This window comes from Cottoperca gobio, chromosome 18, assembly GCF_900634415.1.
Source record: "Cottoperca gobio chromosome 18, fCotGob3.1, whole genome shotgun sequence".
Taxonomy (NCBI): domain Eukaryota; kingdom Metazoa; phylum Chordata; class Actinopteri; order Perciformes; family Bovichtidae; genus Cottoperca; species Cottoperca gobio.
Window position 1 is genome coordinate 2,746,605 of NC_041372.1, and position 24,147 is coordinate 2,770,751.

At 45.8% G+C, this 24,147-nt stretch overlaps 1 protein-coding gene across 1 annotated transcript in view; it reads right to left on the reverse strand.

The window, feature by feature from the left end:
• dennd4c (DENN/MADD domain containing 4C) overlaps positions 1-23,598 on the reverse strand; it is a 26,299-nt gene extending 2,701 nt beyond the window's left edge. Inside the window, 33 exon segments of the mRNA XM_029454662.1 lie at positions 1-118; positions 250-367; positions 518-655; positions 737-847; positions 930-1,128; positions 1,295-1,453; positions 1,533-1,708; positions 1,799-1,896; positions 1,975-2,167; positions 2,587-3,659; positions 3,827-3,958; positions 4,063-4,194; positions 4,336-4,485; positions 4,594-4,741; positions 5,409-5,498; positions 5,500-5,538; positions 5,872-6,078; positions 6,310-6,442; positions 6,552-6,682; positions 6,986-7,024; positions 7,234-7,379; positions 8,166-8,390; positions 8,755-8,855; positions 9,002-9,177; positions 10,051-10,195; positions 10,740-10,798; positions 10,910-10,976; positions 11,100-11,341; positions 11,650-11,819; positions 12,601-12,670; positions 12,762-13,011; positions 15,218-15,528; positions 23,324-23,598. The exon segment at positions 1-118 is cut by the window's left edge and continues 39 nt beyond it. Of these exon segments, the coding sequence (XP_029310522.1) occupies positions 1-118; positions 250-367; positions 518-655; positions 737-847; positions 930-1,128; positions 1,295-1,453; positions 1,533-1,708; positions 1,799-1,896; positions 1,975-2,167; positions 2,587-3,659; positions 3,827-3,958; positions 4,063-4,194; positions 4,336-4,485; positions 4,594-4,741; positions 5,409-5,498; positions 5,500-5,538; positions 5,872-6,078; positions 6,310-6,442; positions 6,552-6,682; positions 6,986-7,024; positions 7,234-7,379; positions 8,166-8,390; positions 8,755-8,855; positions 9,002-9,177; positions 10,051-10,195; positions 10,740-10,798; positions 10,910-10,976; positions 11,100-11,341; positions 11,650-11,819; positions 12,601-12,670; positions 12,762-13,011; positions 15,218-15,516 (5,534 nt within the window). The 5' untranslated portion in view covers positions 15,517-15,528; positions 23,324-23,598.
• Positions 23,599-24,147: the final 549 nt, after the last annotated feature.

Consider the following 24,147-nt stretch of genomic DNA (forward strand, 5'->3'; position numbering starts at 1 on the left):
CGGATCAGCAGGTTGATCGGCCCGTAGACGTCGTTGGTCTGGATGTTGCGAACAATCGTGTTGAGGAGGGTACGAATCTCCTGGTGGTCTGTCGGAGCCAACGTCCCCTTCTTCTCCACTGGAGAACAACACATGACATTGTGACATTAAAAATCTTCGTCTCCCACTAATGGATAAATAATAATAAAACAATAATATCTAACACAGGAGGGAGGACACTTTGGCCTGATGTGTGTCTGTTGCACTCACACAAGGTCCTCCAGAGCAGGTAGAGGGGCTCTCCATGATCCTGGTGCAGGTTGATGTTGTCCCACAGGAGCTGGACGTATACCTGCTTAGAGTCCTGGGACAGTGACGTCAGGGGCAGCTGCAGAGACAAAGTGTTCGTTATATTACTGCCAAAAACAGCACAAATCTTAAAAGTAACTTGTTTGGGAGAAAATGAGCAGAGAAGACGACAAAGAGGGAAAGATAAAGAAACGCCCCAACAACAGAGAATAACAGTTACGTCTCTCACCTGTACTCCTTTGTTGCAGTGCTCAGAGGTCAGGATGAGACCAGGTAGGTGAGTGGGCAGGTCCAGGCGGCGGAAATACCAAACCAGGTTCCAGAAGATGATGGGGTGCTGGCTGAGGAACTTGTGTGTGTAGATCACCTGGTTGGACGTGACAGAGTCGCTGAGTAGCTGCGTGTTGCTCTGAAGCAGACTGTGAGCTCATGTGAGTATGTACTTTACCTGATCTCCCTCGTTCTCCAACAGGGTCTCCAGCTCCTTGCGCAGCACCAAGGGGCTCAGGTACGGGACGGACACGGGCTTGGGGTTCGGCCGCTTAGTCCCCATGCCATCCTGACAAACACACACGCACCAATCATTTTCACTGCAATATATAAGCACAATGGGGTTCTTTTGTGACGTAAGGAGCACTTACCGACACCTCTTGCAGGCTGCAGGGCAGGCTGGTGGTGGAGACGCCATGTCCAGGTCTCTGAGAGTAATCCAGGCTCTGTAGCGGGCCGCCAACACTGTTGCTGCGCGTCAGGGACGTCCCACTGCTTCTGCGCTGCTTCCCCACTGCCTGGTGCTCCAGGAGACCCAAGGGGTCCGACTGCACCGGCTCAGGAACCAGACTAGGAACACAACAGAAAAAGAGGACTCAGGAAGAGCAGGAGCTGAAGAGTCCTCTTGTGATGCTGCTGTAGTCCTGATACGTTTAATGACGTCAGTGCCGCCTCGTCTATATTTACTCATAGTTAACTAAATGAACTGTTTCACATGAAGTCGTTCGGTGTATACCTCTTATGTGTTCCAGGCAGTTTCTCTGGAGTCTCCCGAGGTTCCTCTTCTGGGAAAGGGATGAGCTCTGGTGTCTTAATATCAGCAGAGCTGCTGGCTGTGGGCTGCGTACTGCTGCTGTGGATGCTGTCTCCGGAGGCACTGGGATTCATGTAGAACCTGAGAGGGGAATCAGCTTAGTTTTATCTTAACGTTACTGTAAAATGAGGACACGGGAGAAGTGATGACAGATTCTCACCCGGTCATTGTGCGTAAGTCATGAAACTCGACGTGCAGTAAGGGAAGGAAGGCTGTGCAACAGAAAGGACAGTTGGTATTCAGGTTGGAGTCATCAGCCGTCCAGCCTGCCATTATCTCCTCGTCGTACACGAGGGCTTCACAGGAGCGGCACTGGGAGCAGCTGGACATCAGCACCTGGAAACCAGTTAGGAGTTATTGTAATGTACATGTTGGTAGTGGAAGCACAGCAGCAGTGTGTGTGTGTGTGTGTACAGTATGTCTGACCTCCAGTGCACAGTTCTGGTAAATGCTGGAGGAGGAAGCGTGATGTGAGGAGCCTTGCTCGGAGTCTGGACCCCTGCACGCTCGTCCTGGAGTTTGATCTGCAGATAAAGACAAAAACTCTCCTCATTAGCGCTTCTCTTCCACTTCTCGTTGAGTATTTGCACTATAGTACTTACGTGTCTGGTGTGTCCCTCGGCCCGTGTCACTGCTGCCGCTGCTGCTGCCCAGGCTGGTGCAGCTCTGGTTGAGGCCGTTGGCCACCAGCCCCGGGATGGCGCCCCTCTCAGGACTCTCGTCTACATCATGTGCAGCCAGCATGTGTTCATCCAGGTGCGACGGGAAGCCGCCGCCACCCTGAGCTTGTTCATCCTGCAGAGTGAAGGCAGATGAGATGCAGAGGATTGTTTCATATCATCAGCTGGAAATGATGAGGACTGATGATGATGATGATGATGATGATGATGATGGAAAAGGAATTCAGGAATCTTCCGTTTCAGTTTTTCTCACAGAAAAAGTCTTGTGCATTTTCAATCGTCATCAAAACCAGAACACATGTTTTATTGACAACATGGATAAACATTTGGACCATCTGGTTTGTAAACAATGACACAAGGACTTTCATTCTGATAGCACCTACATGTTCATTAACATAAATATTCAACTAAAGGATTTTGAGCACGATTATTCTGCAGGTGTCGTGCTGTTTGTACGATTTAACAGTTTTTCTATGTTGAGGATGATTCGTTAAATGTACCAAAGCAACTGAGATAAACGGACACGACACTCACCTCGTCATCGGAGTAGGAGTACGCTGAAGCGACGGCCCCCCACACCTTGCTGGCCACATTTGCCGCCTGTTTCATGCTCAACTTAAACCCATCGATTTTAGGTCCAGACAACAGGGTGTCCATCTTGATGCCTGAAATGGAGTTGATGACCGAGCCCAACGAGCCTCCCTGAGAGGACTTGACCAGCGCCGTCAGCGAGGAAGATCGAGGACTACCAACTGCGCTGCCAGGGGTCTTTGTCTTTACTGCAAAAGTCTTGGAGCGAGTCACAGTGGTGGGGCTGCGTTTGGGAGAATCGCCTGGGGAGCCAATTGGAGTTTTGACAGGAGGGACGGGGAGGCTGGACCTGCGCTCCAGAGACTGTTTGAGCTGTGGGGAGTCGGTGGAGTCTCCCTGCGCCTGCTGGAGCTCCATGCTGGACGACTTCACACCCAAGGGGCTTCTCAGGCTCATGTACATTTCTATTTCCTCAGCCAGGTTGCGGGACACCACAGCAGGCACGGAGCGCGGAGGCTCCTGGCTGGTGACCGAGGCCGACTCTTCGGTCTCAGTCACCAGGAGGGAAAGCGGGTCAGCCCCCACCTTCACGTCTGCCCTCTCCAGGGTCAGCCCTCGCAGCCCGGAGTCTTCCTCGTTTGTCTCAGTGTGCTTTCTCTCTCGTTTCTTCAGTTTCGACTCTGTCCCCTCGACCTCGTCATCATCTTCCTTCTCTTCTTCTGGCCCCTCTTCCTCTGGTAGCTTCATCAGAGTCAAGCCCCCATCTTCAGGCTCTTCCTCCAGGTCTTTGAAAAGTGCTTTGGACACCGTATGAGGAGGCGGACTCTGACCGGCACACAGCGCTGCAGCCAGGATACGGGCATCGGCGCCCATCTGACTGGCCATGTGGTCCACGCCTTTCTCTAGGAGCATCCCAGCACGGGTTTCAGCGCTGAAGCTACAGCTGCGTTCAGCAAAGGATTTCTGCCGCTGCTGCTGAGGCTGGTTGGCTACATCCCCTGAAGGCAGGGAGGCATCGTCATCAGGGAGAGACACGTTATCTTTCATGCTGTGTCTCCTGAACAGCTTCCCTGGACCTGCAGAATGTGCAGATATAAGGAGGGTTGTAACAACAGTTTAAAAAAAGAATCGATCAATCATGAAAAGGTGATTCATGATTTATGTGGAGACAAAATTGACTCAAACACTTCTGATTTCACTCTAAAACCATTTCTTAACGTAAAGGCCTCATCTTTCTCCTCACCTGTTTCTCTGCCGCCATCTAAGCTCGCTGTGCAAAGCTTCACAATGCTCGGGACAGGCGAGGGCACATCGACAGGACTGGGGGGCTCCGCTACTGTGACAGCACTGTCCACCGAGCCGGTAACGTCCCCTCCTGGTTATAAAAAGCACATCGTCAACGATATCAACGTAAGAAAAGAGGAAATGAGGTTTGTGGTGCACACACAACCTTTAATTGCAGAACTGGAAGTCTCTTACCGTTACGCTGTGTTTTGGAAATGTTTCTGTCCTCAGCAGAGAGGACAGCTGTATGCGACGGCTCCGTCAGCTCCTGGTGCAGCTCCTGGTGCAGCTCATCCTTGGAGCCGTAGCCTTGATCAGACTGCCTTCCTGCGGATCACACAGATCATAACTGCAGTTAACACCACTGGTGTCACAGCAGGACACTAAAGCCTCAAAAACTAAAAAGCAAAGTCATTTCTGACCTTCAGCTTCATACACGCAAACCTCATAACTGTGGGGGATTAATACCTGTGCTACGGTGTGTCTCTGCCGTGTCTTCCATGCCGTGGCTGTGGGCAAACAGGTTGTGCTCCTCACCGTTGACTTCACTCGAGCTGTCAGCACTTCCATGACTCAGACGGTCAGCGTCAGTGACTGCTGACCCACCGCGTGATGCAGCTGAAGACAGAAATATAAAGTGGCACATGTTAACGTTGTTGAATATTGAGCCAACGATAAATAAACATTAGAGTTTACTTATCATCATACGGTATATTCCATCCCCACCTGTGGGACTAAGTGTGGGTTCCTTCTTGGAAGATGTCTGGTTGAGAGCTTTCTTGAACTGGGCCACTCCACGAACAACATTACGAAGCTTGGTCCACATAAAGAGGCCACTTCGGTTTCTGCTCGGCCATGGGCTCTCTAAGACTGCCTGCAGAGGGAACAGAAGGGTGAGGACGTTAGAGGATGTGTGTGGACGTTAGAGGACGTATGAGGACGTGTGAGGACGTGTGTGGATGTGTGAGGACGTGAGAGGACGTGAGAGGACGTGAGAGGACGTGAGAGGACGTGAGAGGACGTGAGAGGACGTGTGAGAGGACATGAGAGGATGTGTGAGAGGACATGAGAGGATGTGTGAGAGGACATGAGAAGATGTGTGAGAGGACATGAGAAGATGTGTGAGAGGACATGAGAGGATGTGTGTGGACGTGAGAGGATATGAGAGGACGTGTGAGGATGTGTATGAGGACATGAGGACATGAGGACATGAGAGGACGTGAGAGGATATGAGAAGATGTGTGAGGATGTATGAGGACATGAGAGGACGTGAGAGGATGTGTGAGGACGTGAGAAGCCGTGAGAGGACGTGTGAGGACATGAGAGGACGTGTGAGGACGTGTGAGGACGTGAGAGGACGTGTGAGGACGTGTGAGGACGTGTGAGGACGTGTGAGGACGTGTGAGGACGTGTGAGGACGTGAGAGGACGTGTGAGGACGTGTGAGGACGTGTGAGGACGTGAGAGGACGTGTGAGGACGTGTGAGGACGTGTGAGGACGTGTGAGAGATATGCTTAACAATGTAAAAGGCAACATGTGACCTTGTTGTAGTATCCATATGTGATGGCGTTCGGATGTACTCCAGCTTTCTTCATCTCAACCAGGACTCGTACAGCCATGACAGGGAAGACCCCACACACCACAGAGCTGCATCACCACTCTGTAACACACCTGAGAGATAAACACATGACACATTAACCCTCTCAACCCCGGACAGTTTCAGGGCGGGTGCACCTTGTTTTTTACTGCAATATAAAAGTCCTGCACCTCTTTGGAAACAGCACAATCATGGATAGAAGTAGGGAGAACTCAAAAACGTATGATGCGCTATAAAGCAGATTCAATGCCATGAATCATGTAAAACACGTTAAAAAGAAAACACGGTTGTGGTGTTCAGAGGATTCATTTATCTTGGATCAGAAAATGCATCATTAATATAAAAAAAAAAAGTCAAAAGAAATATAAATACATATCAAAGTCTGTTAATACTTAATGTGGCTGTACCTCATCCAGCACCTCCACCTCAGTGGTCCTCATCTTCAGCAGCACGTTGTACGCCTGCTGCATGGCGCGGCTCTTAGACTTGGAAAGTCGTACAGCTGCTGGCAGGCAGATGAACCACATGCTGTAGCAGTGACTGAACAGACAGCGGGCCCACAGCGGAGGGTTGGAGTGGAACCGCTTCGCCATCTTGTACGCGAGCTTGATCTCCTGTTGGACCAGGCCGACACTTTCAAAGATCAGTTTCAAATAAAATGTTTGTGTTTTCAAAATTGCAATTTCCTCCGACACACCTGTCGCACATTCAGGTGTGCAGAATACATTTTTCTAAATATACGTTTCAATGTAAAAGAGAATGATGGATTGCACTTTCAATTTCAGTCAAAATAATCGCAATTTGCTGCTACTTCTGCAGAGTGTGACTGAGTAATATGTACACACCTGCTTGGTCCTCTTAGCCAGCAGTGCAGGGCTGCTGGACAGACTGGCCCCGGCTGCTCTGCTGCTGATTGCAGGCCGCAACTCCCTCGGACGGTCAAACAGCTCCATGTGCAGCCTGGGGAAACTTTTATATCTGGAGGATGAGAAATACGATTGTTGCAAGGTCACCTGCCTCAGACTGTTTCACTGTTTGTTATCAAACTCTCTGTCTCTGAGTTTTAATCTATAGTTTAAAGCCTCACATGTATCTGGGAGCAGGTTCAGTTCCAACGTGAGCCGGAGGTTCAGCCGGCATGACAAAGACAGTGTGCTCGCTCCTCTGAGACTCGTCCAGCTCCAACAGTCTCGTGTCCTCAGACGACTCTCCTTCAACCTGCAGGGAGGATCGGAAACAGAGCAATACTGACAACTACGACCTTTACAGAAAGCTCACTCTGCAGGTCATTTCCTGCCTGACAGCAAGTGAACAAGCACATTACAATCCATCATGCCTTCTCGATTAAAACATGCGTATTTGATTGTGGCTTCAAGGATAGAAGAAAAGCAGGAAATGTATATGCTTGTTAAAAACATTTATTAAAAAGGGAGAAAGGGGTTAATGTAATTACCTTTTAATGTTAAGACACAAACGTTACAAACACGAGGAAATGTGATCACAGTGGAAGCCCAGGATTACCTTTGTGCCCTTGTCTGTGATTTTATCAGAGGGGAAAAGCTGCATGAAGAGGAAAGAGAGCAAAGCAACCAGAATGAATCAGAGGAAATTTTGGCTTCCTTACTCTCCCAGTGGACACATGTTATTTTGCCAATAAAACATAAAACAAAGGCCAGTTCATGGAAGGAAACGTCAAAACAAAAACACCATGAAGCCAGCGGCGAGTCCAGAACCCAGAGCTGCCCGACGCTGGTGTAATCTCTAATCACCTTCTCAACGCAGTCGTCAAAGAAGGCCAGGCCCGTGTCCTTGTCACTGACAAATGTGCACTCTTCAATGAAGCGGATGAATATCTGGGTCTTGGTGAGCTGAGAGTAGAACTTCTGGTGGGCTCGGTCTCTGCTTTTGAGAAACCCTGCAGGAAGTTACAGAACAGACTGTGGTGTCACATCAGCAGTCATTCTGTTTGAATATACGAGATATTCTCAGAGATTAAAGTTGTACATTTACGAGAAAAAGCTAACAAAGATAAGCAGAATTACTGCCTCGTGGTTGTTAGTCAAGTTGTAGTTTACAAGCATGTCCGTGCAAAATGTCATCACTTCAACATGCGTGTGAAATTGTCATAATGAGCCTATGAATTCTTGAGTTATGGCCAAAATGTGTTTTGAGAGTTTTCAGTGACCTTTGAGCACCAAAATCTAATCAGTTCATCCTCGTGTTTAAGTGTGTCCAATTAATTTTTCTTGTGAGTTTTTTTTTTCTTGTAAATTTACAACTTAAATCTTAGAAATTCAGAGTTTTCTCTCTGAGTATTCCCCTCTACCCTGGCTTTATAATTAAGCTTTTTTAACCTAGCGGCTCTAATACGTCGTTGTTTATTCTTGTACTCACTTCAAGGAGAAATAAATCAGATATAATCTATTATGCATCCCTCTTGTGTAGCTGTTAAGTGTTCAAATATGCTGCGTCATAAGATTTTTCCATCACTCTAAAATTGATCTCCAGCGGTGAAGGTGAATTTCCCAGCAGCAGACATTAGAGAAGTCTTATTACAGCCAGAGAAAGGTGATTGATTTGTAAAAACACTTTAGGCTGAGTGATAGTTGAGATGCTCCTTGAAATAGAAATGTTAACATTAACATCTACAATGAGGCTGTAAATTGGGCAAAGCCAGGAAGTCTGTGGATCGCTCGTGTACCTTGCAGGTCGTAGAGGGAATCTGCAGACGTGGCCTTTTCGGAGGGTGCCTGGGTGATGGGTTTGAGGTAGGAGCGGTAGCCCTTCAGGATGGAGGCCATGAAGCGAAGGAACGCCTCCTGGATCTCCATCTCCAGCGCCGTCTTCTTCTTGTGCCAGGTGAAGTCCGCCTCGATGGGAGTCATGTCCACCGCTAAGTTATCCTGTGAGCTTTGACCGACCGACACTAGAACACACAAAAGATCAATTTGAAATATTTAAATTATATCTGATGGTGTTTTATTTGGGAGGAGTTTGGCAGTAAATACAAAATGATGCACAATATTACTGACAAAATTATCAGCATGAAGAAAAATAAAGCTTTACATCTCAGTAAAAAAAAAAAAAAAAAATGATTTTTTACCAGCTGACTGTAGAAGTCAGTTTTAACATTTCAGAGATATGTGAAGCTCTATACTTTTCCTTTAACCTACAAACGTGCTTTTATCTTTCAACTAGCTCAACTTATCTTAACTGAGTGTCAACCTCTTTTCCCCGTTTGTAAATATGACATGATATTGGCCCCGTACACAAGGAGATGCTGTGTGTACCTGTGGCCAGCTGGTGGTGCAAGTTGCTCAGCGAGTTCACCAGACTCTTGCATGGCTTCTTCGGGAGGTTCTTCCAGTTGCTGTGTCTCTTTTCGTCGGACCTGCGACACACAATAATACACAAAGTTAGCTGGAAGTAACAGGAGAGCTGCACAGAGAGAATCTGCTCCGTTGGTTTAACAAATGCTCGATATTTGAGACGATCCGCCGTTATAAGAGCGGTAAACGGTATCAAAGCACAGCATACAGGTAGATGGTGTTGGTGTCCAGATCCACACAGACAACATCTGGCGGGGGGTCGTAAAGGTCGAAGTAGCGGGAGTCCACGCCCACTATAAATGGACACGGAGCGTTGAGGACGCCTGCTAGAGAGAGCGGGCACAGAGGGATGTAGGGACACTGCCACTGGAAGGGGAAGATCATCTGAGGAGAGACGAGAGAGAAGCACCAGAGTCTTTACACTAAAACCTTCCAATACACACAGCATTTCAATCTTATACAAACGAAGGTGAAAATGTTACTTTTAGTAACTCATTAATGGAGAACTGTGACTCAACCTGAGTTTGTGTTACAGAGAATTTTAAGGCAGATAAACGGACAATCTGTGAAGTAATTATTTGTTTGTTTAGAGATAAAATGACACAGTTATGAAATACGTCGTGGTGGCGACTACGCCTTTCATAAATGTAGAAATATAGCATCGAATATCAAAGCTGGGTGGAAACAACATATTGCAAGAGAGGACTTCATGCTGTGGGTTAAAGCAGGACAGTGTCACACGTCTCTGCCTGGTGAAACAAATCCGCTCTTGTTAATGATAAGTTCAGTGCACGCGGCAGATGACTCGCTGCATGTGGAACTAAACACGCGTGAAAGCTGTTCCTCGTCTCGCTGCTTGTTCTACCAGAATCTCACCGTCATCACATAATGAGCATCTGATCAGATCTATTAAAAGATTAGAAGTTATATTCTCTCCACTGTTTATACAGGATGTGCAGCTGAATTATAGTGAATTATTTCTGCTCATCTCAAGATTAATGATTTAGGCTCCATGTTCCTCACTGCAGCGCAACAATGATGTCATGATAATTATACATAAAAGGGTTCTTATTTGTTATATTTTATTTTGGATCCTCATTAGTTATTACCACAGCAACAAAACCAAATGAAAATAAATATAATAAGTCTCAGACTTTCATTATTTCCCCTCAACAGTACAAGATTAAATACTAAACTCCCAGATTAAAAAGCTGATGTTGCAGTAATGTTGTACGTTGCATGCGTGCGCGTACTCACCGCCACCACAGCCTCGGCCACTCCGGTGAGCACGGCGGGACGCAGCGAGTGCAGCAGGATTTTGCTCTCCAGCAGGATAAAGTGCAGAACTGTGGCGCAGTTCTCTGAGCCCAGGTTCATCAGCAGAGTGCCGTAGTCTGCCCCGCTGTCGGTAGGAGAGCACACAGGGGGGGGGTTCAGACAGAGGACAGAAAACAGACATAAGGGAGGAAGTGTGAGGTCATTCTAAACTTCTCTCAACGATGGAAGATGATGAAGAGATTTTAAACTTTTAATTCTTACTATTTTTTAATATCAACTCTTAATATGCAAATACATGTGGTGGACAAAATATCACCTTACAATATAACACACTCCACAACCCCGTACTTTGTTTAACTGATGATGCTCAAGGCTGTTTCTACGACAACGTCTGGGACCTTTGTCGGAGCCTGGGCGGGGGTAATATTCTGGGGAAAACTCTGAATTTCCAAGATTAAAGTTGCAAATTAACAAGGAAAGAAAACTTGAATATTCTCACAAATTCATGAGAATTTCTTTCCCTCTTTCAGCCTGAAGGACATTCAGCTTGAAATATAAACAAAACCTTCCATAAAAAGTATGAAGAAGAAACTGAAAGCGCCACCCACTGTTTGAAAAAGGAACTGAACATATTATTAGTTGTGAAATGATTAAGAACCCAGTTGTACCTGAGGGGGAGGGGTGTGCACACAGGCTGGGAGAGGATCAAGGTGTCATGTGGTGAGAGCTGAAAAGAAACATTGTATAATGTTAATATAAGGAACTATAAAAACATTATTATACGCAAGTTAAAGTATATCAATGACAACTATTACAAATGTAAATGGATAAAAGTCACCTGGACTAAGATTCTCGGCCTTTGAGGGGAGGGAAATGACACGTTGTGCATGAAGTGCGAGATGTGCCTGTTGAGAGAAACATACAAATGATGCCTTCATTCCACCCATTGAGACGTGAGCTGTGAGCTGTGAGCTGTGAGGTGTGAGGTGTGAGGCTGTGAGCTGTGTACGCCACAGGTAGATTCATACTTCTCAATAGGCAGCGGGTGCGGGCCGGAGACGGAGAGCTTGTAGAGGAACATCAGGAACTTGCGGAAGGACTCAAAGAAGGGCCAGCGGGAGAGCAGGCAGATGCATTTATTGGTGTTTACAGGTCGGTTGGGGATCATCTTCTTCTCCACCGTGGTGAGCAAGCCCAGCTGGATCTTCTGCTTCTCACTCAGCTGGTCCACCGGATGTGGCTCGTAGAACTGGATGGCTGATCCATACACCTGGAACCAGAGGAGACGCGTCCTTTAGTTATTGTGCGTTTTTATGGCTTTTATGGTTTTTCATGTGTGTCCAAAATGTCAATGTCAACACTTCATCATTTTATCCTATTAGAGATTTGTCTGAAATTGTCATAATTGTCATAAATTCTTGCGTAACTTGCGTAAACGTGTTTCGTGAGGACACAGTGACCTTTGACCTCTAACATCTAATCAGTTCCTCCTGGAGTCCAAGAGGACAGTTTGTGCCAAATGTAAAGAGGTTCCCAGTGGGAGTCTTTTCATGCGTGCTCTTGGTGGCTGCCGCTCACCTTTTCACCAGAAGAGATGGTTAAGACAAACGTGGAGAAGACGGGCAGAGGGTCACGTGTGTTCGGTGCCCAACACTCGATCTTGGCGCCCATCGGCAAACAAAACAGAGGGACAGATTCTGACAAAGGAAACGACTCATAGTCCTCTTCTGGGTAACGAAAGATGAGACCTGGAGAACAAAGAGAAAACTAATGATAGTTATTTACCCACGTGTTGTTCTGACAAAGTAATATAATAACTCCAGACAGCCTTTAAATCTGGCGTCATTTCTCTGTGAGGTTTAAACAAAAGATCGATCAGTGTTTAGTTCTGATCAAAAGTACTAAATAATAATACACTCTGGTTGTATCAGGAAATAGTTGTTCTGCCGTTTGGTGTGTTTCTCCCAAAACACACATTCTTGTGAGAACATGCGACACAAGGAGCCTGCAGATACACAAATAATGGGCGCGGCAGGAAGCGCCGTTGTCTGAGATGAATAAACAGGCAGCTCACAGGAAAAAGGCCCAAAAGATAAAGTCAGCATGTGTGTGTGCATGGGTGTGTGAGCACACACACACATAAACACTGATTATTACTCATGTTATACACAGTGAACTGATCCAAGAGGCGATTAAGGAAGCATTCAGTCAGATACAATGTCACACAACAGCTGTAATAATCCATAACTATCAGATGATCAGAGATATACGCTGAAGGAGCCGCTTGTTATCACGCAGGGAAGCAAAAAGATTAAATTAAATACTTCAGCCCAAATTATAAGGAAGTCAATAACTCTCATAACTCTGACTAATCATGTCGACTTACTATCTCGTAATCTATCTTTACTTACATTTCTTAATTTTGACTTACTTTGGGTATCATGTCCATATCCATTCATACACGATACTTTGTGTTCTGTGAAGCATACACATCATCATGTCACGTAACCATCACAGACTTTTACTCACCAGCTTTGTAAGTGATGGAATTGGACACAGATACTGATTTCTTGTAGCACAGGAACACGTTGGAGCCCCACTGAAACGTTTCAAACATAAAACGTTAGAAGTGTGTCCTCTCGCGACCGACGATGCACACGCGCTCGTTAAGGCCCAACAATCTGACTCACCATGCCACAGTTGAGGTTCTTGTCCACCTTGCAGAAGGTATGTGGTGGCGTCTCGCCTTTGCTGGTGACAATGACGCAGATGTCCGTCACTGCGAGGTTCTGAGGCTGGACGGGCGGCGCTCTGCGTAAGGTGATGAAGATGCGCTGCGAGGTGGCGGAGCTGTTGTTGACGTTGGCGCAGCGGCCGTAGGGTGTGGCCTGGATGACCTCGCAGCCCTGGATCAGACGCTCCTTACCGTCATATAGCACGCTGACAAACACAATATACAGGAAGCAAAAAGGTCAGCTTGACCCTTAATGACACAACACACATTTTCATGAAGAAGGAATATGAGAGTGTGTACAAGTGTGTACAGCCGTCTTTAGGGAAGTGCAAAAACGACTTGGCAGCTAGCAGAGCAGCGCAGAGAGCTGGCATCACTGCACCATCGTAGACAAGTGGCTCCGAGAGAGCGCCGTCCTGGAATCCGTGTCGCTGACATCCCTGGCTTTCATTTCTTAAACAAGCCGTGCTGCCAAAAGACACAACACTCACATTGTAATGACGCAACCGTTCACAGTGCAAAACATCACGTTCGAATGCAACTCAGGAGTTTGAAACAGACGCAAAGAAGGAAGAAGACTGTAAATAGAAACACATTCAGCAACACAGCTAAAAGTTGCAGTCATGCAATCAATCGGTGTCCCAGTGTGTCGGATTGTTTTGCATGACTGCAGGGCTTCTATGGCAGCATGCTCCATGTCCTCCCTTTCCATCTTGACAATGCCATGTGGGAGGCCAACAGCTCTGCTGCCCCCTTTAAACTATGAAAGACCCCAAAACACATTTTGTGATCTTGTGCAGACTACAGGGCAGCCATCGCAGATATAATGGTGCTGAAACACCCCATTCGTTCTGAAAAGAATGCAGGACAAACCTAAAGAGGCCAGGAGGACAACTACCAGCACATTCTCATTTGGACAACAAAAACAGTCCTAATGGGCACAGTGAGTCGTGACGCGGTGGAGCCGCGGGCTGGGAACGCTGGCTGCACTCAGCAGAGGTGGCAGAAGGAAGAATGAATGATTTACTGGTTGCTCGTTGTTTTCCCGGGTGATGAAGAGTAGCAGGTGGGACGGGAATCAGATGATGATGAGGGAAGACACCGGTGTCGCAACATGGCCAAACATATTTACTGACCTTCTGTGCTGTAGTAAAACCACCAGGAAGTCTATATGCTGTAATGCATTACTCATTTCTATCAAACACAAGCATCCAACCATTATTAATAATAGACCACAGTCATGAATTTTACATTAAGAGTCTCATAATAATATCGTGTTTGTTTGCAGCAACACAGAAAAGAAGCTTGTGAACTCTTCAGTCTCAATAAACTGGGAAACAAAGCAGCTCGACTGCGACTGTGAATACTTGAATGTACGTCTACTTCATCCAGCACATACGTCTGTTAGCATACTAAGCAGGGTTCAACCTCTGAAGAGGAAACATGACTTGACATTCGATCTTCTGTTTATGCTCAGTGCACAGACGGCTGCAGGGAGTTTTATGTAGTTTGAAGCTGCATTTAGCAGGCAGGGAATCACATTAACAACACGTGACGTGAAGCATCACAGAGCAAGTGGAACACAGTCCGGGTGTTGCAGTATTTTAAACAGCGGAGGATCCTTTCAGAGAGCGAGCCGAGTGGAACAGGAAACTCCAGTTTGTTAGCGGGACACACAGAAAGGAGTCAGACAAAAGACGAAGGTGTGTGGAGACCTGAAGAAGTTGCATCATTGTTCTCGATGATGCTTAGATAACGTTCCCCCCCTCTATGAAGTAGCTTCAGGCTCACGGATAAGAGCCAAGAGGGAGAACTCCATGACGCAACAGGGGCGAGAGAATGGAGCTCGACACACCTACTTCCTTCCACCTCTGACAAAATGTTTTGTCATGTCATCAAAGTTCAATTAAAACACAGGGGTTGATATTAACATTAACAATGGCTCCGTGTCATTCAAGTGTCAAGGTTATTATTGTTCACACACACACACACACACACACACACACACACACACACACACACACACACACACACACACACACACACACACACACACACACACACACACACACACACACACACACACACACACACACACACACACACACACACACACACACACACACACACAGTTGAGGTTCTTGAGTCGAGTGAAGACATGAAGCTCACAATTTAAACAGCCAAAGTCCAAAATAAGCCGTCGAGGAACAACTTTAAAAACAAGCAGGTCCTGTAACTCGGTGCAGTTCTGGAGAACATGAAGCCGAAGTTATTTAATAGTCAATATTTCATGATGAAATGCTGTCAATTAGAGATCAGTAGAAAGTAAGAAAATCGGAATTTGATAGAAAAAATCTGCCAAGAAAATTGCAATCAGTGTTGCGTGTGAACGTTACAAACAAAGCGACTCACCCGATGTCGATGAGCGGAGACTTCCCTCGACCCCTCTTGTAGCACAGGAACAGCTCAGGACTCTTCAGACTGCCATGGTTGAGGTTGGCTGGCTGGCCGCTGTAGGTGCTGTCGATGCAGGTGAAGCCCTCGGGCACCGCTTCTCCTGCAGACCTGTTAATGACGGCCAGGTCGGTGATGGGCGCTTTGGGCCCGCTGGACTTGGTCTCTGACAGGTCCTGCTCCAGGGGCGTGGACTTGTCCGTCAGCCCGGCCACCACAAAGTAGTCGGTCACACGGTGACCCTTGTCCTCGATCATGGCTGGACGTACCTGGAGATGTAAAACCATATTTGTTTGCATTTAGCTTTTCAAAAAAACAGGGTGATGACGTCACAAAATATGACGACAGACATTCAAAGCTTCATCTGAAAACCTCAATAGAAGCTTTGAAATGTAAAAGATGACGTTCGGTACAACCCTACAGTACAGAATCCTAGAAGGGATCAAAGTATTCTGTTGAAACCTTGCTAAGCACAGTATCGTAGTGGTCTTGCTTGACCTCGCATGGTTGTGAAAGCTCTTACATCTCACTATGGGATGGATCACAAACATACACAGAATGTTAAGTAATACTGTAGCGAAGGCAATAAAAAGGACCCTTGGAAGACTGCTTGGACCACAACGAAGCAAACAAACGGGGGAAACACGAGGAGCAAAGAAGGTACTGGAGTTGTTGACATTCACAAACACTCACATTGTATTTCACCGCAGCGCTGCGATCATGCGGAGAGTTACAGCTCCGGTGGCTACGAGGAGCCATGGGAGAGACGCCGGGCTACGAGGAATGTTCGTAAAATGCCACGAGAGTGTAAATCAAACAGACACCAAAGTCTATAAAACACTTTGGCAAGTTTCTTTTTTCTACTTAATGTTTGAGTCATGAGAGCAAATCTAGCGTTTGATGACTCGGCTATAAGTTACATTAGAAGTTGAGCTCTTATGACATGAAGTGTCCAAATACAGGAGACGCTGCTCATCATGTCTACTGTAAAGGAATCATCTTCTCCACCCAACACAACAGAGAGCAACTGGTTGTCTGAGGAGGAACTTAAAGGGAACACACGGCGCCTTCAAAGGGCCGTTAGAAACCTACACAGGAAGTTCATTTTTCCAGTGGTGAGTCAGCTGTGGCTGCAGGGGGAAAGAAGCCTCTTTGTACAGCAGCAGCGAGCACAGACAGGCCTGGACTTCATGAATGAAAAAAATACTGTCCGTTTTCTCATTTCTTCTCTGGACTTGATTGCTAACAAAGTGTCAGCCACCGTACGGGCCCTTTGAGTGCACTGTAGGTGGAGACAGGCGTGCATGCTAACGGCTGCGATGTGGCGGAGGAGTGGCAGGAGGAGGCAGGAGGAGGCAGGCTGACCTGTCTGGGAGGGAAACTATTCAGCAAAACAGCTGACACACGCTAGTTACACACATTTTCCACACAACTAAAAGATCTTTGCTAGACATCGAGCCTGCTATTTAGATTTCCATCAACTGTACAGCACGCAGACTTGCACAACAAAAGCACTATGTGTGTGAAAGAGTTTCATTTGAACCCTTATCTGATGCGCAATGAAGGCAGCTTTGCTTTTTAGAAGGAGCCAAAATGGATGCGTTTCCAGTGTACAGCGAGACTTACAGTCCAGGTAGTTTGAAGAACTGTAGCTGGAGCTTTGTCCGGAATATTTCACATTTCTTTCTTTCCTTTTGCAAACAATGTTGGGAGATTAAAGAGCAGAATGTGCAACTCTGAGCTGCAAAAACAATACATGTCACCTCCACGCAGACCTCCACTTATAAAGAATGAGTGCAGATGGGATGGACAGCAGGCTGTTGAAGACATGCAGGAGGGAAATGCTCTGATGGATAGAAAATCCAATAGTTATGTTATATAAAAAGGTTTATGTGACTTGTTTTTACCGGCACCTGGGGAGTGTTTGAAGAACGGTTGAATATTTAATAGTACTTGTTTATTTCAGTAATCTCTTTTAAATGTCGGACGTGTACTCGTGCGGAGGAAAGTCTCTGAAACTTGTTTGTTCTCCAACATTCGTAAAAACCCAAATGATGCCAGATGTGGTATTTCACAACACAATAAACAATGTTTATCCCACATGCTCTGGATCCAGCTCTTACTTTGTGACGATGCACAACACAACTATTTAAAGACTCACTGCTGTGAAAAGATGCACTGCACTGTATCCATGGTTACATCTCAACGGTCAAAACCCAATTACAAAAGCAAGACAATATTTGCTTTATAACAAACCACACGGCTAAATGTGCTCTCAAACAAAAGCTGGACGCACCTGCTTCACATGAATGAAATCAATAAAGCATTTATTGAATTCATGCATCTGAGTCTACAAGTGCAGAGGTCTCTGCGTGGAATAAACAACACTTACAAACATCAGCAACAGTTTGCTATATTATTGCTCATGCGAGTCCATATGGTGTCACAAAGGACCGCCGACTGTGGAATCATGAGTAACATGTCTGATGTAAGGTGTGCACACAGCTGGGGACCATGTGTGACAGTCCCCTGCACACACCCGGCCACAACCACACAACTATCTCTTTGTGACAGTCCATAATAGACAAACACTGAAGCTGCCATGGCAACCCAGCCCCAACAATGCCAGGCAGCGCGACCCTGAGCTGCGACTAGTGTTACTCTAGCTGAGGAAATTGATCTCCGAGTCTTTCAGGGTACATTTAGTATAGTCGACATGTTCTCTGTAGTCTGGGCGGCGAAATAAAATCCGCCGTCCCAGTTTTAGACCTAAAAGGGAAGAGAAGGCTGGTTTTATTGTGCACTGTTATATCTGCCGGGCACATTAAACATGGTAGTGGCCATAAAGGGCGATGGTGTCGACAGTGGATTACACTAAAAGCTTTAAAGCCGTTGTAAACAGAAGTGAACGTAACATTTAGGATTCTTCGACCTTCTTGTGACAGCATGCAGGCTGGGAAACGTTTAAAGCTCCATGAATTGTGAAGCTTCACCAGTCAAATGGCAGACGGTGCATTAAATGTCCAGTGTATTAAGTGTTGTAACTGGAGCCCCTGCCTCTAAAAAAGGTAGTGCCCCTCCCATGTGAAAACCTGTCCCTGTGTTCCTCCTGATCCAGTGTCACGCTCTTTGTCTGGGCTGCATTCAGGGAGCGGGGTTACTACCAACCACGACAAATACTTTGAAGCCTCAGAGGACACGTTCACTCTGAAACCGGTTTATATTCATTCTTGAGCTGGAGCGTGGATGTGGAGCAGCTTTCAGTTTTAATGTGCAATGCACACAGGAGATACTTCTTACAGCGTTTCATCATCACAACAATAAGATGAAGGTTTGGCACATAAGGAAGATTATGTAATGCTTCTTTGTAACAGAGAAAAGTTCAAGCTTTTTAACCACTTTAAATGTCCATAAATCCTTAAAGAAAGAAAGACCCAGAGCGTTTACTAAAACCGACAGCCTTTCTGAGTAACTTACTCTGAAAACAACAACATGTAGCATGACTCGGTGCCATAAGCCGGAGAATAAAGGGAGTGAAAGCAAAGCAAAAAAACTGTTTCAGGTCAACAATGCAGAACAGGTTCAGTCACCTCACTGATGGGACCACTCCTCACGTTTTAGACAGAACCATTCAAAGCACGATCTGCCTAATAATCCATCCTTGCTGCTTGACTTCTAACATCTCACTAAAGTCCGGAGCAGATGGTTAATGTTGGAAATAATCAGTTTATTTAGAGATTATTTTCAGACTTTGGGAGGCCAGTGACAACAACTGCAAAGCTCTCGTTAGCGATTTCTAACCGATGTGGGAACGAAACGTACAAATACTGGTTTGTTATATTACCTGCTCTGCTGGCAGAGGAGGGACACACATCCACATCTTTTAAAGATAAGAACAACACTATTTTACAAGGTGTAACTGAATACAAGGAGATGTAATGACTCACTGCCTCCAGTACAATAGCCCATTCTTGTTTAAATCAGTAGCTAGTGGTACAGAGGAATACATTAACATTTAAGATCAAGTCAAAGTAACACAAGTAACAATCAAAATGAAATCTGTGCTCAGGATTCGTTCTAAAGCCCTGGTTGGATCCTTCCTCCAGGCCCCTGCACTCAGTCTTGTCCTCGTATGTGGCTCTGGTCTTAACTTGCTTGCAAATGTGCCAAAGGTTGTCTCTGCAGCCCGACAACTCGAGGGCCGAGGAAAACTCTTCGACTGCCATAAATCAAACTGGGAGGTCCTGCTCCTTCATTTCCAAAGTACCACATTCAAAGAGGGACACAAAGGTGAAGGCTGGAGACCTAGAGAGATTTCTTTATTAAAGTACAGAGTGGAACCTCTTACTCTCTCTCCCCCCCCCCCCCCTCCATGTTCTGCTCCACAATGATCTCATCCCTTTCACACAAAAGAGCCTGGAGGCTTGTTCCCCAGGGGTGAAAGAGCCTGCGTGTGTGTGTGTGTGTGTGTGTGTGTGTGTGTGTGTGGACAACAGACAGTGCTGTGTCTGTTATCTCAGCAGGAGCCTCACCGTGCAGATCCACTCACAGCTTGACTGAACCAGCAGCTGAGCATGACACACACAGTTTCCATGTCGTGAACCGTGTGCACTGCAGAGGAGAATAAAAAGCAATCCTTACAGAGTTTGTGGAGATGCAGTAATTGTACTGGGGAGCGGGCTGACCCTTGGTTATAAATAGGACAGGCTGATCCTTCACATCAACACCTCTATTGTGACAAGTGTGCACGTGCTACGTGTTCATCTGCATGCAACAGGGCTGCTGAAGTGCACTTAAGATAAACGCTCAGGGAGGCCGACTGAAGAATTGTCAAAAGAAAAGATCTGCAGAGGAAAAGGGATACATTTTTCAGCTGTACTGTCCTTCAACAAGGAACAGCTCCGGATACGACTGCATCGTGAAAAACGCGATAAGTTGATCGTGGGTATTTCTGTTAATTAAAATTAATATAATTGTGAATATCCTCACGGGTGACTTGAAAAAGCCGATTGTCTTACTGTCATGGAAGAGAAGTGAAAAATAGCGCACGTCTACATATGCAGATTAGGCCTTATCTTATTAGATATGTACAACCCTGGTCCGTCTGCCTCGAGTGCCACTTTGTAGCTGTAAGCTGTGGAGGATCTGAAGAGCAAAGTGGGCGTCCCTGCCACCTGTCATCACAGGGGGCTGGAGGTGGTGAAGGCCAGACCGAGAACAAGGTGCCAATGAGGTGACAAAACCTCCATTTACAAGGCGGCGATGACCGCAGAAGAACCTACGCTGTGGGATTCTTCTGAAGCGGAGCGTCAGTTTGAGATAAGATTGAAGTTGCGTTGCTGTCTGATTGAACTCATGTGTGCAAGCTACAGTGTGTGTGTGTGTGTGTGTGTGTAGGCTATTAAACTGTGTGTAAATACCTCAGCCTGCTAATTAATCTTAACTGTGTGTTGTGATGAGACTAACAGCCTCTCTCAGTTTACGACACAGAAAATAAGTGAAAATGCTGACAAGTGTACTTGAAAGGCAGAGAATATATTTAACTGTTCAATATTTGCCGAGTGTGTGAGAGCTGCAGCATTCACAGTCTGCTTCTTGGCTGCAGATAAGCCTGTGTGATCGTCTGGCATTATCACATCCATATGCTAACAAGCTCTCTGCAGCTCAGCACAAAGCTAAAGACACACGTGAACTCTGTTGCTCACTCGTGCTGGTTTAACCCCGGCAGCTGCGGACGTAATGCAGAAAATCCAATTTCATTCAGGGACCAACGACGGCCGTCAGTTCGCTTCTCAGAACAGGAATCTGCTGAATCACAGATTACAGATATGGTTTGTTATTGTTTCTACAGTTGCTGTGTTCCTCTTGGGTTGAGCACAATATGTCTGCCATGTTATTAAAATACTTTTCTTTACTGACGCAGGGTTATGATTCATGATTACCTTATTAAAGATCGTTTGGTAGGATGTTCACCAAATAAAGATCTGTGATGCAATAAAGATGTCAAGTGATTCCAGTATGTTTCAGAGCCATTTTAAGAGTTTTAACAGACTAACGTGGTTAAATAAAAGATACATGTAAGAGAAAAGCACAGCTCATACCCAGGACTAATGAAAGACGATGACTAGAACACCAACTGGAACATCACACAGAGTACAGTCGGGCGGAGGACGTAGTTTATCTTAAGGGGCTTCTGGCTGAATTACAAGATTCCTGTTGTTGCTCTTTGACTATCTGGAGTTAATGTCTTAAAAACAAGCAGTTTAACAAAATGCACTGACGCGTTTCAGGAAAGTATTGACTCAGCAATCCCAAAGAGCTTCAGCAGCCTGTCTCAGTATGAAAGCTGTTGTTTTTTCTGGCTGATTAAGTAGAAACACAAATTAAAAATAAAAGCAGCAGTGAGTAAGAAGTGCTGAAGTGTCCTTTAGCCACACAATGACTCTGGATTATTTACATCTGCAGATTATTTTCTAGATTAATTGTTTGGTCTATAAAATGTCAGAAAACAATCACAGTCCGGGGTGATGTCTTTAAATGTCACTTTTATAAGATATATAACAGCGAAAAGCAGGAAATCTCCATATTTGCCGGGCAGAAAACAGCATTTAAAGATATTTCAGTGGAACTTCCAGCCAGTCAAAGAAAGTGTAGGTGATAAACTGCCCTGGCACTGTCAGTCGTCTGTCAGTCGAAGTGTCAGCTGTTGTATTGTCATTTGAAGAGTTAGAGATAAAAGCAGATCTACACTAATGTATCACAGCAGACATTTCATGTGTTGCTCCTCTCACTGTCCCACAGAATGAATTACTACGTTTTCTCACACTCGTCAAAATCCAATTTGACTTTTGCCAATGCAACCACCGAGGCCAACAGCCACTGCTGCGCCCTTGACCAACATCCTTTCCTTGGTCACCTGACAGAGCCTTTGGACGCCCTGCGGTGGTGACAAAGTGCAAGTTCAATGTACACAAAGCCACAGTGAAGCTGTGACCTACTTTATTCCTGCTGCCTGTGGCAGTGAGTAGGAGGCAACGTTCACTCCACTCCCCTTTTCCAGCGGCAGTCAGGCCAAGACAAGGTCAAGGAAGTGATTTCTCTGTTTCCACGTGTCAACGCCAATTCTGCAAGAGCAATTTCCTCCACAACAAGCCTTGAATATTTGGTTATTATCCGACATTCCTGCTGCCATCTCTGGTGGCAAAAAAAAAGTTAAAATATGAATCAGTACAATACAAGAGGAAGTGCCATTCTCTGCTCTGCTGGGACTTGTGCCATGGCTGTCATAACAGGAACATCACATGCATGCCATGAATCACCAAAACGGTGGAGCTGGAGCTGGGAGTACTCTGCTGCCCTGGGGGGGTTATACTGCTGCTGGCAGACTGTCAAGTGCTGAGCCACAGATATGTGAGCACCTTGGCGATGCATTCAATGGCATTTGTGCTCATCCGACACACACAGGCACCTTACACAACTCTACGTCCTCAGTTTTGGGTCACACAAATGCAAGCATGGCATAAAGTCTCTGCATAGAAGCAAAGCCACATGCACACAAAAGAAGAGTCAGAATAACAGTTTCATATCTCTTTGATTTCCAGCAGGAAATGCAGTTTGTGAGTGTGTCTGAGAGCAGACACCTGCAAGGTTAGACAGGCTCCAGGAGAGCAGATTGTCTGGCGTCAAGTCAAGGAGGGCCCGGCCGGGAGGAGAGAGGAAGAGGAGGGCAGCGGTGGGGGGGTTATATTCCCCCAACTGTTGCATCCGACCCATAATTAGGTCAACTTTGATGAAGGAAATACACATGACCACGGATATAACAAAAGAAATGTCCTCCTGAGAGCAGCCTGTGCGGGGATACGTGGCTGTCTGTAGTTTCCGCGGTTGGAGAACACACGATGAACTGAGTCGAGGCAGACCAGGAACATGTATTTGTAATGTAGTTACCTTACTTATACACAGCTAAAGTCACCTTTAAATAGTTTAACTGGTATTTCTAATTCCCACAACAAACTCTGCTAAGTCTCAGCTATCTCCATATTCAAAAGAAACACGAGCACTTACCAGCTGTTTACACTGCAGCGCGAGGCGATGTTGACATGTAGGCAACTTGCTGCTTTTACCCGCTTGGTATATTCCGTATTTCTATTTGTGCAAAACGAAACAGGTTAAAAGAAGAAAAAAAGGCACTTCGAAATACTCCTTTGAAACTTTGCGGGGAACTTCTTCGCCACACTTTCATGTGAAGTTGTCGGCGGAGTCAGGCGCCATGTTTGTGTGTCTGCGCTGATAGTTTTGTTGGTGAGCTGCTTTCTTCCTAAACGTCTCTTTCAGACTGGAACCGCCCAGAGCAGCGGAGCGGAGCGGACAGAGGCTCGCGCCTGTCAAGCTCGCTCACAGTGAGCCAGCTTCTTCCGGTGGGTCTTTTCAAAGTAAAACCCCTCAACGGCATCTGCAATATTACAAACAAATATATGGTGTTTATTTTTTTTCAGATGTTGATAACAAATGTACTTCCTGAACAAGAAAGTATAATTCATTTGTAACTTAACCCTAGCTTTCTAAACTCAAGTTGTTTTTAATTGAAAATATGTTTGAGTCTCACATTTGTAACAAACAAGAAATGCATGTCAGTAGCTAAAATGTGTTATGTTATGTTAAATATGTTTATCTGAATGATTCCTTTATGATTATTTATACTACCATTGGATGTAACCATTTGTTCTTTTTCTTAATTGAAATGGTATGGCTGTTCTTTGTACAAAAAAAGCCCCTCAGCAGCGAATGTGTTGCAATTTTCACAATAATTTATCTATTTATTAAACACAGGAAATTGTTTATCAATAAATGCCTACATAAGCCTGCACAATTGCACTAAACTCATTACT